At 46.7% G+C, this 17,239-nt stretch overlaps 2 protein-coding genes across 2 annotated transcripts; one reads left to right on the forward strand and one right to left on the reverse strand.

The window, feature by feature from the left end:
- Positions 1–9,324: 9,324 nt before the first annotated feature.
- Positions 9,325–11,310, reverse strand: LOC126571036 (uncharacterized). Its single transcript, XM_050229250.1, has 2 exons — positions 10,895–11,310; positions 9,325–10,111 (listed from the first exon to the last, which is right to left on the reverse strand). Exons 1-2 carry the CDS (start codon positions 11,050–11,052, stop codon positions 9,808–9,810), a joined length of 462 nt encoding a protein of 153 aa, XP_050085207.1. The 5' UTR covers positions 11,053–11,310; the 3' UTR covers positions 9,325–9,807.
- Positions 11,311–13,572: 2,262 nt separating this feature from the next.
- Positions 13,573–14,940, forward strand: LOC126571027 (uncharacterized). Its single transcript, XM_050229240.1, has 3 exons — positions 13,573–13,773; positions 13,860–13,954; positions 14,056–14,940. Exons 1-3 carry the CDS (start codon positions 13,694–13,696, stop codon positions 14,538–14,540), a joined length of 660 nt encoding a protein of 219 aa, XP_050085197.1. The 5' UTR covers positions 13,573–13,693; the 3' UTR covers positions 14,541–14,940.
- The last annotated feature ends 2,299 nt before the right edge of the window (positions 14,941–17,239 follow it).

Genomic DNA, 17,239 nt, shown 5'->3' on the forward strand with positions numbered 1-17,239 from the left:
TGTCTGGAGACGTGATAATAGGGATTGGCTAGTATCTAGCTTTTGCGGGATACATTCGATGTTTTTTTGCAGCCGGATTGTGTTCTCTGTAAAAATAAATTACTTCAAATTTTCTTATCAACCGCAAAGTTAATCACCGTCAAGAAGTCATCGCTTTACCATTCACAATCTAGCGTCCGTAAATACGTTCACTGCATTAATAGATCCTTCGTAATTCTGGCAAATAACCAGCAACATAATCAATGTAGTGCAATATGTTCAATTTAATTGCTGATTTGTTTAATATTTTTGTAGCTTTCGTGAACAAAAGTCGCCTAAATGCATACCGATTTCAGTTGTAGAGAGTATACGAATGTTTTTGATAAATATTTGGCTTGCTCTAGTAGGCGCTGCAATTACATTTTATTGTTCACTGTGATGATCGTAGTATTCATTTCCTAATCTCGTTCATACGACAGTTATGATGGAGGTCTACTACTGATCCTTTTTAGACTGAGAGCATTCGAAATGGTTTACTAAATGCAAATTTTTTTTACCAAACCACACATTCTCCTATAGTGCCTTGCTACAGATTTCATGCGGCAACAGACACCCCGCTTCAAACAGTGGCACGCTAAATAAAACAAAACAAATGCACCCCAATTCCGGCAGCTGCACAAACCGTACCGGCAGCGAGCGTGACGATGCACCGGCGAATGCACTCTCGCGGCACATCGATAAGCGCATGCCTTACCACCACGTGCTGTTACGCATTCGGGTGTTTGTGTGGCTCTGCATGTGCATGTGTTGCGGTTGATTGCAGCGCCGGTTCGTAATCTACTGTTCGGATGCAGTTCGGTACACACCGGGTGCTACCAGCTGGCGGGCGTGCAGCTCTGGTAACCGTAGGGAGGCTTGGTGGCGTACCCATCACATACACCATTTTCACACAGGCTCGCCACCCATACAAGCATGGACACACCGGACAGCCGAAGGGCACGATCATGGGGTACGATTGCAAGTGCAGCCCACGTTCATGCAGCCATTCACCCATTTCCATCTGCATTCGAGGTGCAATTGCACCGGATCGTTCCTACGAGCCTGGTATCGGTACCGCGGCCAAGCGGATCCTGGGGGCGCAAAACGGAATTCTGGGCGGCCCCAAATTCGGGAACAAATCTGCAGTGCGCCAGGTGCCGGATGCATTCTGCAGCCGCCTGGCAGCCATCCAGACGTGGCTACCGGATAATGGTACTGCGCTCCTGATGCTTTGTCTCGATCGGAAGACACACCTCTCCGGGATTTGATGGCCATTAAGATGCACCACCACCACCGTGGACGGTCGCATCAACCGTCAAGTAAAAAACAAATAATTTATCCTGTTTTAAAAATAATATTCGATTTTCGGTCGCGAAAAAATAAACCAGGAATTTAAGTGTCTCTTGCGGTCACCGGCCCTGTCGGGGTGCCCGGTTAATGGCGCGCGCACACAAGGGAAAACCGTTGGGCGCCTCCATCGGGGTTGAACTCGTGCAAGACGCGGTTCGAACTCCGCCGGGCCAATCACATCGGGATGACATTAAGATTATGCTAATTAAATAATTACGCCGGTAAGGGGGCAGGTGACAGCGATAAGGTGGTCGTTGGCCACAACCAAAGTGGCAGCGCGACCAGCAAAGCGACTCATTAATTTCGTCGATTCACCGGCACCGATGCTCGCCAGGAGGAATCGCACGGAATATGTGATTTCGCGCTCGTTCGCTCGGTCCAGGCCGGTCGGCCGATTCCGGTGATGCTGTTTATCGCTTTTCCGGCAACAATTGCCATCGAGCGGTCGCGGTAGGGTATGGGCGGTGCGAAGGCCAGGGGACTTGTTATGTGATACATATGATATTAATTAGTGCCGGCACGTTGCTCCTTCTCCGTTCGATTTTTTGGCACCGTTCACACAGCCCGTGTGCCATTGTATGTGTGCATGTGTTTATGTGCCGCTCCTGTTGCTCCTGTTTGGTGGAGTTTGGTGGAGCTCGAGCAAACATGCGCGCTAATGAATGCACATTGTGTCGGTTTCAATTTTGGGCCCAAACCACGATGATGGCACGATTTTCGATTGGAATGAGGCTTCCGTACATAAATCAGCCGCGTTCCCGGGCGGCTGGCGGTGTGGCATTCGTTGGGGAGTTTGGAATGAAGTGCGTGAGCAAAGCGAATGAGCAGCAGATGGGGAACTGAAACGGTACTGGCACGGTGGGATGCAAGGATATGAAATGGTTTTGTTAAAATATGTTGCTGAAATTTTAAGGAATCAAGCAACTACAAACTTTTGATTTACTTTATATGACGATTTGACAGTTTATTTCAAAAGATATAATTGTTAATTGTGTATTTGGTTAAAGTCTATTAAGTCTTGAATTGTGAAACTTGAAAGCCTTCGCAATACTTGTTTCCAAGCTGTCTTTGAATCATTCCAGAAATGTTGTAGAACAGCAATAAATTAAATTATTCTAATAAAACGTATATAAAAGCTAGCATTAAAAAAGTAAGCCATGGGAAAAATCTAATTGTGGTAAGTAAAACATAGTTGTAGCAGAATCAAATGCCACGTTTGATTTGATTCGTACAATAGAGTTAATATTTTCATCAAACTATTAATTAAAGAAGCGGTTATCTGTTTTCCTTGGACGATCGGACACGATGCTCCGCTGCAACAATCAAGCAAGTGTTGTTTCGTTCTTCCCTCACTGGAGTGGGTACGATGACTCCAAGGCCATTAGTAATGCTTTCCTAGTGCAGTGTTTTGTAGTCGATTGCGGAAAAATCGGAAAGATGTTAGTTAGATTACAACTGTACTCATGTATAATTTCTTAACAACTGCTAGCGCTCTTGGCTTACGTGAGACGAACTCTATCATTATTGAAACGTCGCTGCCACGGGGCATATTGCACGGCATCTCACAACAGTCAGCGACCATTACGAGGGATGGATGTGGTCGCTCATTTGAGCAGGGCCTCGTTTTCAGTCCCTCCGTAAGGCTAGTGGACTCCACCAGAGCTCACCTTCGCACAAGAATTCGGCGTTTCGAATGAATATGATCGCACCGTTATCTGTTTCCAGTTTGATGTGGAATCTTTCGAGGAGTAAATATACTCAAAGTGACACTGTGAGGCTCGATAAAAGTTGAATCATGTAGTTCATCGTGAAAAATGTGCATTCCTGTTCCGAAATGGCTCCGTTTTGTGCAACAGATCATCAATCAACTTACGAACTAGTAGTCCAACAAAAGAGCGTAGCATAATTGAAATTACATTTAAAGATAATTACATTAAATGATGTAATGCGCACAGCTGGCATGTTAATTACAGTTAGATGGTATAAAATGGCTCGCAATTCCTTATTATCACAATGTCAAAAGAATTTAATGCTCAAACAAACTGTACATTTCATGATTCCTATACTGGTTTCTCATAAACATTTACTCATTTTTTACATGAAGTGCCATTTGAATAGCCAAAGAAAATTCGACTGTCTCTTACTGCAGTCGAACATCAACAAATGCGGGTGTAGCAATATGTCATTTCGATGCAAATGAGTCGCTCTTTCTCTCTCTCTCTCTCTCTCTCTCTCTCTCTCTCTCTCTCTCTTTCTCTCTCTCTCTCTGCATCCTGTGCACACTCGTTTGCTCGCATCCTCTCATTTGCATTACCGAATGTGTTAAGCGCAAATGCAATTTTTGGGGTGAACGGTTACCGTAGCGCCTGCACATCGTACAGAACCGAACGCTAATTAATTTGTTTTATTCCTGGCCATTTATTATTGATTCGTTCCAGGCCCCCGGACCGAACGACCACCGGAAAGGGGAGGGGGAAACCCGGCCCGAACCGACCGATTTCCGCGACCACGTGTTGTTCGTTCCCGCCAAAAGCGGTTGTCCCGGCCGGAGTCGGAGGCTGTTTTCCGGATGATCATGTCGTTGTATAATTGATTGTTTGGTATTCAGTTCGTTTCCCTCACCCTCGTGAGGTTCCCTCGTGTGGTATATCTGTCGCTGTGCGGCCAGGAATGTCCTTGCATTGGGCTCGGGGAATCGGTGCTACTGTGTGTCCGATGAATGTCATTCCGGTGTAACGACATCAGCCCCCATCCCGGCACCCCGGCCCCTCCTGTATGTTGTTTACACTCCGCAAATCCCCTCTCTCCCTTTCTCTGTGCAGTTCGGTTGCAGACTCCCAAGGCCGTCGATGGCCAAGGTGCATCTACTTACCGGCTCGCATGCGGTGCTGTTTGTTGCTGCTTCGCCGAAATCTTCGCGCGCTTTCTTACGTCCACGCACATGGGAGGTGGCCAGGGATGGGATGGCACCGTGTACCCCGGGAGTATTGATGCATGCCGATGCATCGTGCTAGTGCGTGAGAGGGGGGGGGGGGACGCGAGAGCAGCAGCAACGCATCGTAGGTGACGCGCGATGGAGGCGCGCAGTAGGCCTTGAGATTGAGCCGAGCGTTGCATCTTGGATGCTGGCGAGCAAGAAAACGGTGGCCGATTCTCTCTGCTAATGAGACGATTTTCGGTTATTGGGATGATTTATTTATTTCGTTTGGTGCGCATAATTGCATTATTGGCACCCGCGAATCGTAAGATGCTTCCGAATGCCGTCGTTTTGTCGTCGAGTAACGGGGCCGCAGCAATGCCGAAGAGGATGGCAGCGTCCTTACGGGAGTAAGGCCACGGAACGGCCGCCCGTTGTCCTGGAGTGTCCTGCCAGTCCTTGTTAATACAGGTATGGTTTCAGTGCATCTGATGGACGTGGTTGAAAAGTTTCGAATTGTTTTTCGAAACTAAATTTAGTTTCTTTTGCAGACAGCTTAGAGACCGTGATAGGTGGAGTCCTTCAAGTACATCAAATGGTTTTTCTCAGGATACTATTTTTTGCACGTTCTCATTACAAACATCGAAGGAATCTTTGCCATTCTTTGCATTTGGATTAGCAGTACGTTTGGAAGGTTTTTAAATTGTGACAAATTAAAAAACGACTGTTCAGAAATTTTCATTAAAATACTCTCCAATGCTTTCCAATGATTATAATTTCCTTTGTGTGTTGTTGGAAAAACCGTCAAATTCTGTCCATCCTGGACCGTGATTCCCTATCCTCGGTATGGCGCATGAGCAGTCCAACGGTCCATTGAATCGTTCCTGTCCTCACCGTCCGCTTGTGATGCTGGGAACGCTCTTGCATCTACCAATAAAACGTCATTTTCCCAATGCATCGCCACACTGTTCATCCTCTCGTGCTCAATTAATGTTGGCATCGTAGAAGCACGAGAAAGAAGAAGTTCCCTCTGTTTCTATCGCGAGAACCGCGGTACAAACCATTTCACTCCCCTACCTTGGATTCAACCAAGTGCCCAGCACACGACGGAGGTACACGGTCGGTTTCCGTCCGCACATCAAACACACCGCACCGCACCGCGACCGCTCGTGAATTGTTTGTGTCCTTGCGATGGTATGCGTGTATATAGCGAGGGTAGAGCGAGCGCACCCTATAGTGCGCTACAGTGCAGGCGTCTTATCGCACCACCCGGCACAAGAATAAACAGCTCGGCTTGTGCTTCGGTAGCATGGCATGTACACTGGTGGACAGCACATACGCGACAGACGGACGGCCCCGATCGGTGTCAATGTACTGCCATCTCGTTCCGACGCTCGAAAGCAGGGGTACCGGATGCGGGCGGTCGTATACTGTTGGAGCGCATGCTCGCTTGGTACTGTGACAGCGCCAGTGAGCGAAGAAAATTTATCGTCGCTCACATAAACGGCCGCCCGCTGTACCTAGTGCGCTCCGTGACAGTAATGGTCAAACCGTGGACAGGGGGCGGATGGTGAGCCGTTGGCATTTATGGGGACGTCCTGGCCCGCCTGTCGTGGTCATTAATTATTTTGATCGGCGTACACTGAGAATGTGTACTTTATAAGGACTGTAATCACACCATTTTGTTGGTGAACGGCTTGAATGAGGTGTTTTTGTATCTCTTTCGTTTAGAAAATGATTACGATAGGCCAATTTGTAATTAGGGCACTTTGAAGCACTTTTATTGTTTTTCAGTATCCGTTCAGTAACTTCTTTTGAAAGTAAATAAATAATACCGATAATACGATATTCTTAAATAAATATGTAGCTATATAGACTGAATGAAACTCAAATCCATTTCGTCTACTTCTTTGAAGCTGAAGAGTGAACAGAATGATGGCAGAACATACAGCAGACATCCTAATTCATAGAAAAAGAAGCAATCATAGTAGCCCCTGGGCGTGCTATCGTCGATTAAACTTCTTTCCCTCGTTTGTTGGGCGTCCTTCTGACTGCGCTGACCATCGCGCCTTCCAGCTCCAGCAATCCGGGCATCGACTACAAACGAACGAGCTACACCGAATGCGGAACGTGACTCGCACAGCGAGAGGGATTTCTCATCAGTTGTCCTTTCTGAAGACGCGCATGGTTGCTGCCATGCGAACGGACGGATGGAGACCAGATGGGGGGGGGGGGGGGGGGGGGGTGGGTGATGGGCCGGATGGGAATGGCCTGATGGTGAGTAATTAAACGCTTGGTTCTTCGTTAGTCTGTGTGCGTTCGGTTTGGTCCCTGTTCCTTCGTCGGTTCGTTCTCGCCGGCTTTATCTAGGCGCACGTGTCGACCGGGTGGGGGGCGGGGAATGAGAGGGGGCGGGGATGGTTCACGCTACCTACTGGCCATGTCTGGGGACCGGTTGAAACACGGGCTTAATGAGTGAAAACGCTGCTGGTGCTGCTGTGGGTGGTTAAAACCGTTTCGGGCTGGCTTTTAATTAGGGCCAAGCCCTATTACTCCCCCCCCCCCCCCCCCCGGGGCGTGAACTGAAGGACTTTTATTCGCCTTTTGGGGAGGGGCCGCCATCGTTCTACCATCGCTTGGCCTGCAAGACACAGGATCATAGAGCTACAAGGCTTGCTACGTTTTATGCGTTTCGGTTTCGCAAAAGCGGTTGGCCCCAGGTGGGGGGTGGCGGCTGAGGACGATGAGTTTTCGCTGTGAGCGGACACTTCCTCACGAGTCGGCTAGTGATTCTGCGGCTGTATGGGTTTTTCCAAGTCTAACAGGAAAACAGGATACTCGAGCGTGGTTTGTCCTCCGCACTGAACATCTTTCGTATCGTTATCCAACTCACACCTTGACGCCAATCAGACGGATTCGCTTTCAACCGCAGTTTGTCGTTTGCAAACGCGAACAAAGGTACAAGACTACTAGATAAGGTCAAGGTGTTTCGATGCAAAGGGTGTGTTGATCGCTCATCGAATCTGATACAGTGTAAATATCAGTCAATTCGATTCTACAAACAAAAAATCGTCAAGATGATTTAAATCGAATTTTCAATTGTCCTTTTTATGCTTACTTACTGCTAAGGGTATCCCTTTTGATTCTGTAATATTATTAAATGAGAAGCTTTTTTTAAAATAATCATTTTATCGTGCGATGCGATCGGTTGGATTGGTTGTTTTTTTCGGTCGCACCGACTTTTCTCCCCTCATTTTCTTTTTTCATGTTTTGTAATATTTTTTTTGCTGAATTTGTAATATATTCCCTTCATGATATGGACACATCGCCGCACTCGATTTTATCGAAAGCATGGTGGACACTCATATGCAAATCCTCTTCTTCTTTTTTATTGCCGCTCATGGTATAGGTTTTGTTAGACGAAGTTTCCCCATATGCGAATATGGTTCCAATGATGCCCATGAGCGAAATTAACGCACAATTCACTTAACAGTTGCAGAACGAAAAACCACACTCTATCTCTATCTATCTATCTATCCTTCCCTCCCTCTCTAACTATATCCTAACAGTATCACTATCACTCAATTAAGATGTGACTCTAATTTATTCATAAAATGGAAACTATGCGTTAAGATGCATTTGTATGGCATTTTGCATTGTTTTTTTGTGCGATCAAGAAATGTTATTTATTAAAAAAACAGAACATAAATAAATTGAGAGAATGCTACTTAAAATATTTCGTTAATAAGCAACAACATGACAATTTCGTATAAAATGAAAGTTAAACAATAAATGGTCTGATACAGCTGATACACATGTTCTGTGGACTTATAAAAGAACATTCGATTTAGCATAAAATTCGTTGTTTATCATTCATTGATGTTTTATTAACCTTATTATTTTATGTAATATTTTTCTAGCTTCATTTTTATTGGTTCATTCATTAATCAACTAATCTCTGTATTCTTAATCAATCTTATATTTCATTCATTGTGATTTATTTCATATCTAATGCAATCAAAAACAACTTATCGAACACAATTCTAACTAAGCAAACTGGTTCTCACATACTAGATCTCAATGTAAGCATGTGAAATATTGCCCTACTCCGATTAGCAAACCGTTTCTGTTCATTCTGCCGATCGTTTCGGATGCTTATACACTGATCAAACATCATGTAATTATTCTTACTCACCGCCTTCATGTGAGGGCGGCGCCTTCCAAAAGTCCATAGAACTTTCACCTTCGAACATTGGAACTGTTTACAACGAGACACACTTTCTCCCTCTCCCTCCAGCCGAACTTCCTCCCCGGCTATCGCTTGCTTTCTTCGCTGGTCGCGCTTTGTTATTCCATCGCGATGTTGATGGAATTCGTTCGAAGGATTTCCCCATACCAGCCAGACAAAGACGCGATCGTCCTTCCGAAGCATGATCGCGACTCTGTCTGATTAAAGCACAAACAAATGTTACATCATCAATGGATCTTCCCTCGAGCATCTCGATGCACTCGCCGCGCGCATTATCATCGCAGCACCGGCTACGACCATTACGCATAATCGGAAGCTTCTACGCGGTGAAAGACCAGGAAACGACGATCCGACTTTACCGTGGTTGACGTGTGCCGGTGATAACGTTGAGCCGACACATTACGTCTGAACTGAACGGGAATAGCCCGCGGGTGTTTCCGTTGTGCCCGCGACAGCAGCGAGCGAGCGAGCGAGCGAGGGATGCCCATCCGTAAAACCTTGACCTTCGGGCCGCGGTTGCGGGACGTTTGCGTCTTCCGTCAATTCCGGAATCCATTCTTGATGACGATGTGCGTCTCGATGGAATTCTACCGACCAGTGGCGCACTAGCTGATTACAGCGAGAACGGTGACGGTGGAAGATTTCTGGAGTTTTGTTCGATTGCCATCCATGCATGGAAGAAATCGTTTCGTCACTAAATCATGGTTGCGTTAAAACCTTCACTATTCTACGACATAATGATAATTTCAACCAGTTACCAGGAGGAATAGATTTCCTGTACACGAGTTAGTTTACGTTGTTTTGTATAAAGAATATTGTCTTTTATTTTATTCCTAAAATCCCCCTCCCTCCGGCTAAGGTCGCTGTCAGAATCCATTCGATCGATCGAATGATCGAGTGTCCTCGTGGAATGTCAAACAATTGGACGACGCAGAAGGCTGCGGGGATCATTTTCACGCAATTGATTACGCGGTGTCAATGTCATTCGAGGGAGTTCGCCGTGCCACCGAGCGATCAGGCAGCATGACGATCTTGCATTCGAGTATTGCATCATTTCCATCTGATCATGGCTGGCTGGCTCCATGCCTCTAACAGGTTTCTCTCCCGCGTTGAGCGTGTGCGATAGTAGATCTACTATTTACAAATTAGTCGCATCAGTTTACATATTGCGGCGATTGATAATAAATAGAGTGTCGCGGCGAGACTGAGTCACACCGATCACAGCAAAGAAATGGCGAAATGGGCTTCAGATCCTTTTAGGCGAGTAACGCATTCAGGCAACCTGCTGTCCATTGAGCAGCGCAAAGACGATGGACGACGGTTGATCACCGCTCGTATCACCGGTGCTGCTGACCGGCAGTATGTTGACTGCCGCGACGGGCGTACTAGCGTTCGTGACCGTCTCACGTGTCACGCAAATGCCGTGCTGCACTGCATCGCCTGCTATGTAGAGGGAAATGGCGAGCGCCACCAGACACACGATCCAGCAGGTGACGAAACATCCATACCGCATACGGATCCACCACGGGTCGTCAATGTACTTGTTCAGCTCAGCTTTCGTCAGGGCAAAGCTGTCACTGGAAGAGGAGAATAAGAGAGAAAGAAAGCGAGAGAGAGAGAGTGTATTAGTTTCTGCATCTTTGTTGGCCTTCCAGAAACCACTTTTGGGACCTCCACTTTACTTTCATAGACAGATCCGGTCCGTTTATATCATTCTTACATCCCAAGGGTATTACAGCAACGGATGGGCAATGCGTCACTGCAATCCCGCACAGTGGCCGATCGGGCTTCGTGTTATCACAATCTCAGCTCCCTCGAGAGCCTACTATCGTATAATTTATGGGCGATTTACCACTCGGCGGTACGGTTTGCTCGCACGATATCAAAGGGGATTAGATTTGTTGCTTTACAGCTACCGCGCTTGGGCTGATATCGCCTCGAGCCTCCGGAACTCGCCTTCGCCGAGGCTGTTGCCTCGGGAGTGCGGCTCCAACGGCTTTCCCACCATCACCAAAAATCAAATATCATCAAATCGAACAGGATATTAACCCTGATGGGGCCTGACAGCGTCACCGAGAATGGTGGTTCGCCTCCATCGCACGGTATCTGCACGTTTTTTGCTTATCAGCGCTCTGATAAGAGCACGAAGCGAACGGAGGGGAAGAGAGAGTGCAAGGTACTGACCTTTCGCAGCTTGACATCACTTCACTTAATGTTTAACAACCTCCCGCCAAAAAAAAAAAGGAAGATATCGAATCTCGATATCGTATCGCCGGTGTATCACGTGTGTATTTGTGTTCCTCTGGTGTTACACTGTCGCCTGTGCGCTAGGGGGGGGGGGATTTTAGGAACACACTTACTACTCTCGGAGTACGCCATTGTCTATGGTGCTGTTGTTGTTGTTGTTGTTGTTGTTGCTGTCGCTGACATTATTGTTCTCGTCGTCCTGCGGTATCGGTATGATGTAGTTCTTCTGGTAGTCTTTCGGCAGCAGCGATGTCCTCTCGTTGATCGTCATTTTGTTTTTCGGTTTTTTTTCCACGATACACACTCTCTAGTAACGTACGCGACGTACGATTTAGAAGCGGAGGTACGTTTGGCGTAAACGCAAGACACGCTGAACGATCACTGCCGTGTTTGCGTGCACTCCAAATTGGGCTACGCTGCGCTGGTTCGCGTTAGTACGCGTGCACACTCGTAGCACAGCAACGGGACCTGATCTTATGCTCTGCTACCGATGCTGCCGATCGTAGCAGCACAAGGCGAACGAACTTGATTATCTGCTGCTCGTGAGGCTAGAACGCGCCGGTTTTATACTTAGTGCCGGTTCTCCCGTGGTAAAGCCTTTGCGTGATGGTGTTAGTGAAGTACTGATGCGCTAGTAGGAGATAGCTAGATTCGCTCTCGAGAGTAGAGAGCAGCCCCGTGATGCTGGACTCGCAGTCACTGCGAGTGCAATGAGTGTTCTAACGATCGCGGAGCGTCGATCTGAGTATTCGATCCGATTCCGTCACCCTAGCGCGGTGATTGACGACGTAACACGATCACGGAACGCGTCACTGGCGCGGTGCTTAGCCATGCTGTGTGGCTCGATAAGCGTGAACTGTGATGACCTGTGCGGCTGATGGGCACCAAATTTGCTACACTTTCAGGGTCACGATCAAGCGCGATGCTTCAACTTCCGTCTGGCCGGTCGGTCGCGTTGATAATTGTGCAAGGGCTGCCGTTTTAGTGACGAACGATCCAGCTTGATGTTTGTCACTCGATTGCATCTCGATTGTCTAATGCTACGGAATGATCGCCTCATCGCAAAGTGCGTATTTCATTTTCTGCGAGCCACGGGTTTTTTTTTTGTTAATTCAAGCTACGACAGTTTTCGTGCCGTTTTCGGTGCAGGACGGTTCTGTAAACAAGCGATAAGAGCGATACGGTTTCGAGGCACTTTAATGGAGAACAAGAACATTGCAAGAAGTTGTGATTTGTGTTGGTCCACAGGTGCGTTAAAAGCGGCGGCTCACAAGGGATTCCTTTTAGCAAGAAAATCTTTTGTAACAGAATAGTGACGTAGAGTTACACGTTTCGTGTTGTTCGCAGCTGTTAAGGGCTTTAAACTATTTCTGTTATTGCTTGAAAATGGAAGATAACATTTTCTCTTGCACCGGTATTTTTTAAATCTTTTTTTATCAAAATTCCCGCTGGAATTTAACAAAACATGTGCCGTAAATGTGTTTTGTGATGGAATTATTGGCTGTTTTTATTTATTGAATTACACTTAGCCATTTTTTAGTATAACAAGGCCTACTAATCTATCTTAATTCTCTCAGATTGTCACACAGTTGGTGCCTTTTGACAACCGATAGCCCCAGCCTACTATTGAAATTGTAGAATGATCCAAATGAGCTGCCAAATAAACTTCAGTTAATTGCCAAAACCGGAACCGTCGCTATCAGCGATGCTCTTTATCTTTTGTGTAAATTTCCTGTTCAGGCCTGCCGGAAATGTTAGAATCCCCAAAAAAAAGTTTTATATCGCCAATGATGAGCCCAATAAAGTGCTGAGAGTGAGGTTTTCAGCATGGGAGGACACGTAATGGCACACAATGTAGTCAGGGCTTCAGGGGAATTCAGCTTGACAATTGTAATACCAATTGCTAACGGCTTACCTAGCTGGCCGTTTGATGTCATCTGCCATGCACCTGATGCTCTGTGCATCCTCTTGCTACTTTGGACAATAATCGGTTTGATAAGTATGGCGTTGTGGTTGCTTAGAGCGTGCCGCTGATAAGCGCGTCCCAGGTGGGTGCAAAAATCTGACAACGATCCCCCCTTCTGGGTCAGTGGGCGGAAGTCCGGGAGTGATTCACCGAGCGAAAGTTAGTGTCTGGGGCCACCGGCACAAGGCCCCATTGCCGATTGCCACGAGCACATATCGGCCCCGAAGAAGGACGAACCGTCATGGCGTCAAGATATGGGAAGATGGGCGGCTGGATTTTACATTTTTTATCAGTCCCCCCCTTCCCGTCAGTGACGTTCACGTTCGATCGATCGATCGATCGGTTACGGGGTACATGGCACTGCTGAAGGGCAGCGAGCCGCGAGATGCGTTGCGGAACACACATCGGCAGGTGACCGTGACCATGGAGGGCCGCCTTAATGAGAGCGGTGGAGCACCGCTACGGTAGTGTACCGTTGGTGACCTTCGCGATCGATATTTGTCGCGGTGCACCGGTGTCTCGCACGATAAGAATGCTGCAGGATGCACCGGCGGGTTCGGGTTCCTTTTTTAGGATGCGGGCGGGTGCGTGTGCGTTCTTGCCTCGCCTCCATCAACCGGCTGGTCTCACATCCAGGTCACAGCGGCAGTAGACTCACTTATCTCACGTTTGTTGGGGGCCTTTGTGCACACCAGCACACATACTCTCGATATCGTTCCATTGGTCGGGTGAGCAAATGGGGGAAGAAAAAAAAAAAAGATTACGAACGGTCCGAGAGGTTTTTCTCATAAAGGCTCCCGTCGTCCGGGACCAATTCACAGTTCGCGTCCGTCGAGGAAGGTGCGAGGTTTCGTTTGATCGGAGAGTGTGATCGGAACAGTGCCGTGGTGCGCTACGGAACACAAAGTGTTTTTTTTTTGTTCTATTGGAATATCAGTTGAGAGTGATGGCTCGGCTCGGAGTGGTGTGTTTTGTAGCGATGGTCCTCGTGACCATGGCCACTGGAGGACCGGTGGAAACACCAAGGTACCAAGGCTTGGAACTGTTGTTGTGTAGAGTGTCATGTGCCTGAGTCGTTGCTGATCTGTTTGTTTTTTTTCTATCCGAATTAGGAATCCGACGATAATAAGTGCTGATCAATTAACGGTTTCCGCGGGCGATGGAACGGATTTAGCTGCGATCGATTTGAATGAGCAGAATTTAAATCGTAGGTGCCTTCGCTCCAGCGAATTGAGCAATGCGGCGTGAATCGTTCATTAGCCATTGAAGCTTATAGTGTGATGTCGTTTGTATCGATCTATCCCGCAGAATTGCCAAAGGAAGAAACCCCAGAGCCTACTACCATACCAACAACTGAAATTTTGGTAGAAGATACGACAACTGATACTACACAGGCTGCAGAAACGACTACGATAGAGGCACAAACAACGGAAAGTAGTACAGTGGAAGCAGTAACGGATACTACCACGGTTGCAGTAACTACCACTACGATTGCTGCACCAACAACGGAAAGTAGTACCGTGGAAACGACGACGGATACTACACCAATTACTACTACGACTGTTGCCCCTGTTACTACAACGGAAGCTACAACCGTTTCCACCTCATCCGAGAGTGTAACGCAGGAAGAAACGACCGAATCGGTTACCGATTCCACGGTTCCTGATACGACGGTTACTACGATCGCAACAGAAACAACGACCAGCGCTGCTAGCCGTCTGCAATCGTTGGCTGGAGTGTTTCTGGTGACGCTCCTAGCAGCCTTTGGTAACGCACGGAGCAGGCTTTCGTAGGAAAAAGTGCACCTCCAGGAGGAAAAGTTGTAGTTATGTTATGGGTGTGTGAATGTGTTTTGTGCGTTGGTGTTGTAGAACCCTTTGCCCGAATAGGGACCAAACTGTATGGAATTAAAAATTTGATTAAAATTTGCCAATCCATGTGATGAAGGTCCGGGGTTATCAAGCAACGCACTGGGAGTGTACTGATTGGAAAAAAAAATGTGAAGAGCCAGGGGAAGAGCTAATGCGCTTGGATGATTAGATGCCGAGTATAATCAGCCGAGACAACCGAGATGTGCTGCCGTATGGCGCGTGCCAGCTACTCAACCAGCAACGATGATGGTGCTGTTTAAGGAGGGGCTTGTTTTGTGCTATTATTGTTACCAACCGGAATGCAATAAACCAGGAAGTGAAGAATAAAGTTGGTTCGGAAATTCGAAGCGATAATGAGTTCTGTGCGGGGCTGTATTAGAACATTCTGGCTCCATCAGCACGTGTTTCTGCCTTTGCGCGTTGCTCATTGGTTCTGGTAGTAGCGTGCCAGATTGATTCGAGGCATATCAACCAAGGAGTGGAGGGTATTATTTTAAAGAATTAGTTGACTCACTGTGTGGGCTTAATCACCGCAATCTCTTCGTAGCTCTTCATCACAAGACACATATTACGAAAGAAAAACATCCAATTCACACCTTGACGCCAATTAGATTGATTCGCTTTCAACTGCGGTTGTCGTCTGTCAAACGCGAACAAAGGTACAAGACTACTAGATGAGGTCAAGGTGTTTCGATGCAAAGGGTATGTTGATCGCTCAGCGAATCTGATACAGTGTAAATATCAATCAATTCGATTTTACAAACAAAAAAGCGTCAAGATGATTTAAATCGAATTTTCAATTGTCCTTTTTATGCTTACCTACTGCTAAGGATATCCCTTTCATTCTTTAACATCATTAAATGAGAAGTAGCATTTTTTAAATAATCATTTTATTTGCTTTTCACCATCTTACATTCAACGTTGTCCTCACGGCATACGAATGCCCATCATTCGATCGTTTCTGCATATGCCCTCGGCGTGCTATATCTTCTCTTAGCCGGGTGAGGGGCACCTTCTTCCTTCTGGTTTAATAACAGAAAACTTTAACAAATTTTTAAACATTCGCACCGTCTGGCTTGACCTGTGTCTTGCTGCCTGAGTCTGGACACTGGCTACGTCACCATTCCCTGTCGTCTCGATTGGCATTTTCCTGTTCAACTCGCTCCTTTTCCTCCAATCATCCTATGCTACACCTTTCAGTTGTCTTTCTGTCTCCTCAAAGAAACCCACAATACGTGGTGTTATCAGTTGCGGTGTGTGTTTGTGTGTGTGCCGTTTAAGAGTCGGGGAAAAGAAAGAGCGAAAGCGTGAAACCTGCCGCACCGGTACCACGAAACCACATTCGAAACCATGATATTCGCAAATAGAATTGGCACCGATTGGCGGCTGCGGCAGCGCTTCCACAAATCCGTTGAATCCAAGGCGCCATCGACAACACTCTACCAATGGCGCCTTGGATCCTCGATCTGGATTCTTCTCAAAAACCTTCTGCTAATGGACACACAAGCAAACTCACACAACACACATTCCGCGTTCGCTTTCTTGGCCTGCTACAGCATCTCGCCACACAAATTGGATAACCCTCCACAGCATGACACAAGGTGCGTTCATCGCCTACTTTCGTTTGGGTTGTCCCACATGAGAACCACAGGCTAGTACTACTACAACTACTACCACAAAGAGAAATTTCCGTCGCGAAAAATGGAGGGAGGAAGAAGTTTTTTTGTTTGTTTGCTGCTGAGATGTAATGGTCGTGATTTTTTTAGATTGATTGGTTGATTGACACACACACACACACAAACACACATACACATCACACATCCTCTTTTTCTCTCGCACACACAGAGAAACACAAACACACATGAAAGGATTTTTATAGCGTTTAGCGTGTAGTAAGCTATGCGATAGCGGCGAATATCTGGCGAAGATTTGCGCTCCTATTTTCTATCCTCTGTCTCTCCGTCTGCAATCTCATAATGTTCCGTGATTAAGTGTTTTTTTGGTTCCTGGGCCTGGTCGGCAACACTGTCCTGATAATAATGGGTTCCGCTCGCTTCGAGTGTTCGTTTCGTTCTTGATCTTAAGGTCTAATATTAGCTTTGTTAGCTTAAAGAGTAGAATTGGTTGTTCATTTCGACACCGCTGGCTGGTGGTTGGTCGTGATTAGAGAATGAGTTCACAAAGTTAGTCGGAAAGATAAAGGTTTTTTTTGTTTAGCAAAGATACGCCAAAGGGACGAGCTTGTAAGTGTGTAAGGGTAAAGTTACATGATAGAAGAAGAGATATTCGTGTTGTGTAAGGGGCCGCATTTATATCCGGTTTCGTTTCGTAAATTTCGTTTCATTGAAAGCGCGATGTGCGGGGGATACACTATGCGGTAGCTCTTTGGTGTTAGCTATACACGATTCGCCTAATATACCGCTGTCCGTACTGTTCTCTCTTAAGTAGCTAAAGGTTTTTAACATCGAGTAAGAAGATCTATGAGGAGGAGTGGAAGATGTATCGTCTGCTCATTTCTTGCCGCTCTATTGTGGTAGTTTTTTTTCGTTCTTGTTCGTTGACAATTGCCGTTTGTTTTTGTCGCGTTTTGGGCGGGCTGGCTGGTTGGTTGGGAAAATGGT

The sequence above is a fragment of the Anopheles aquasalis genome, chromosome 2, assembly GCF_943734665.1.
Source record: "Anopheles aquasalis chromosome 2, idAnoAquaMG_Q_19, whole genome shotgun sequence".
In the NCBI taxonomy this organism is placed as follows: Eukaryota; Metazoa; Arthropoda; class Insecta; order Diptera; family Culicidae; genus Anopheles; species Anopheles aquasalis.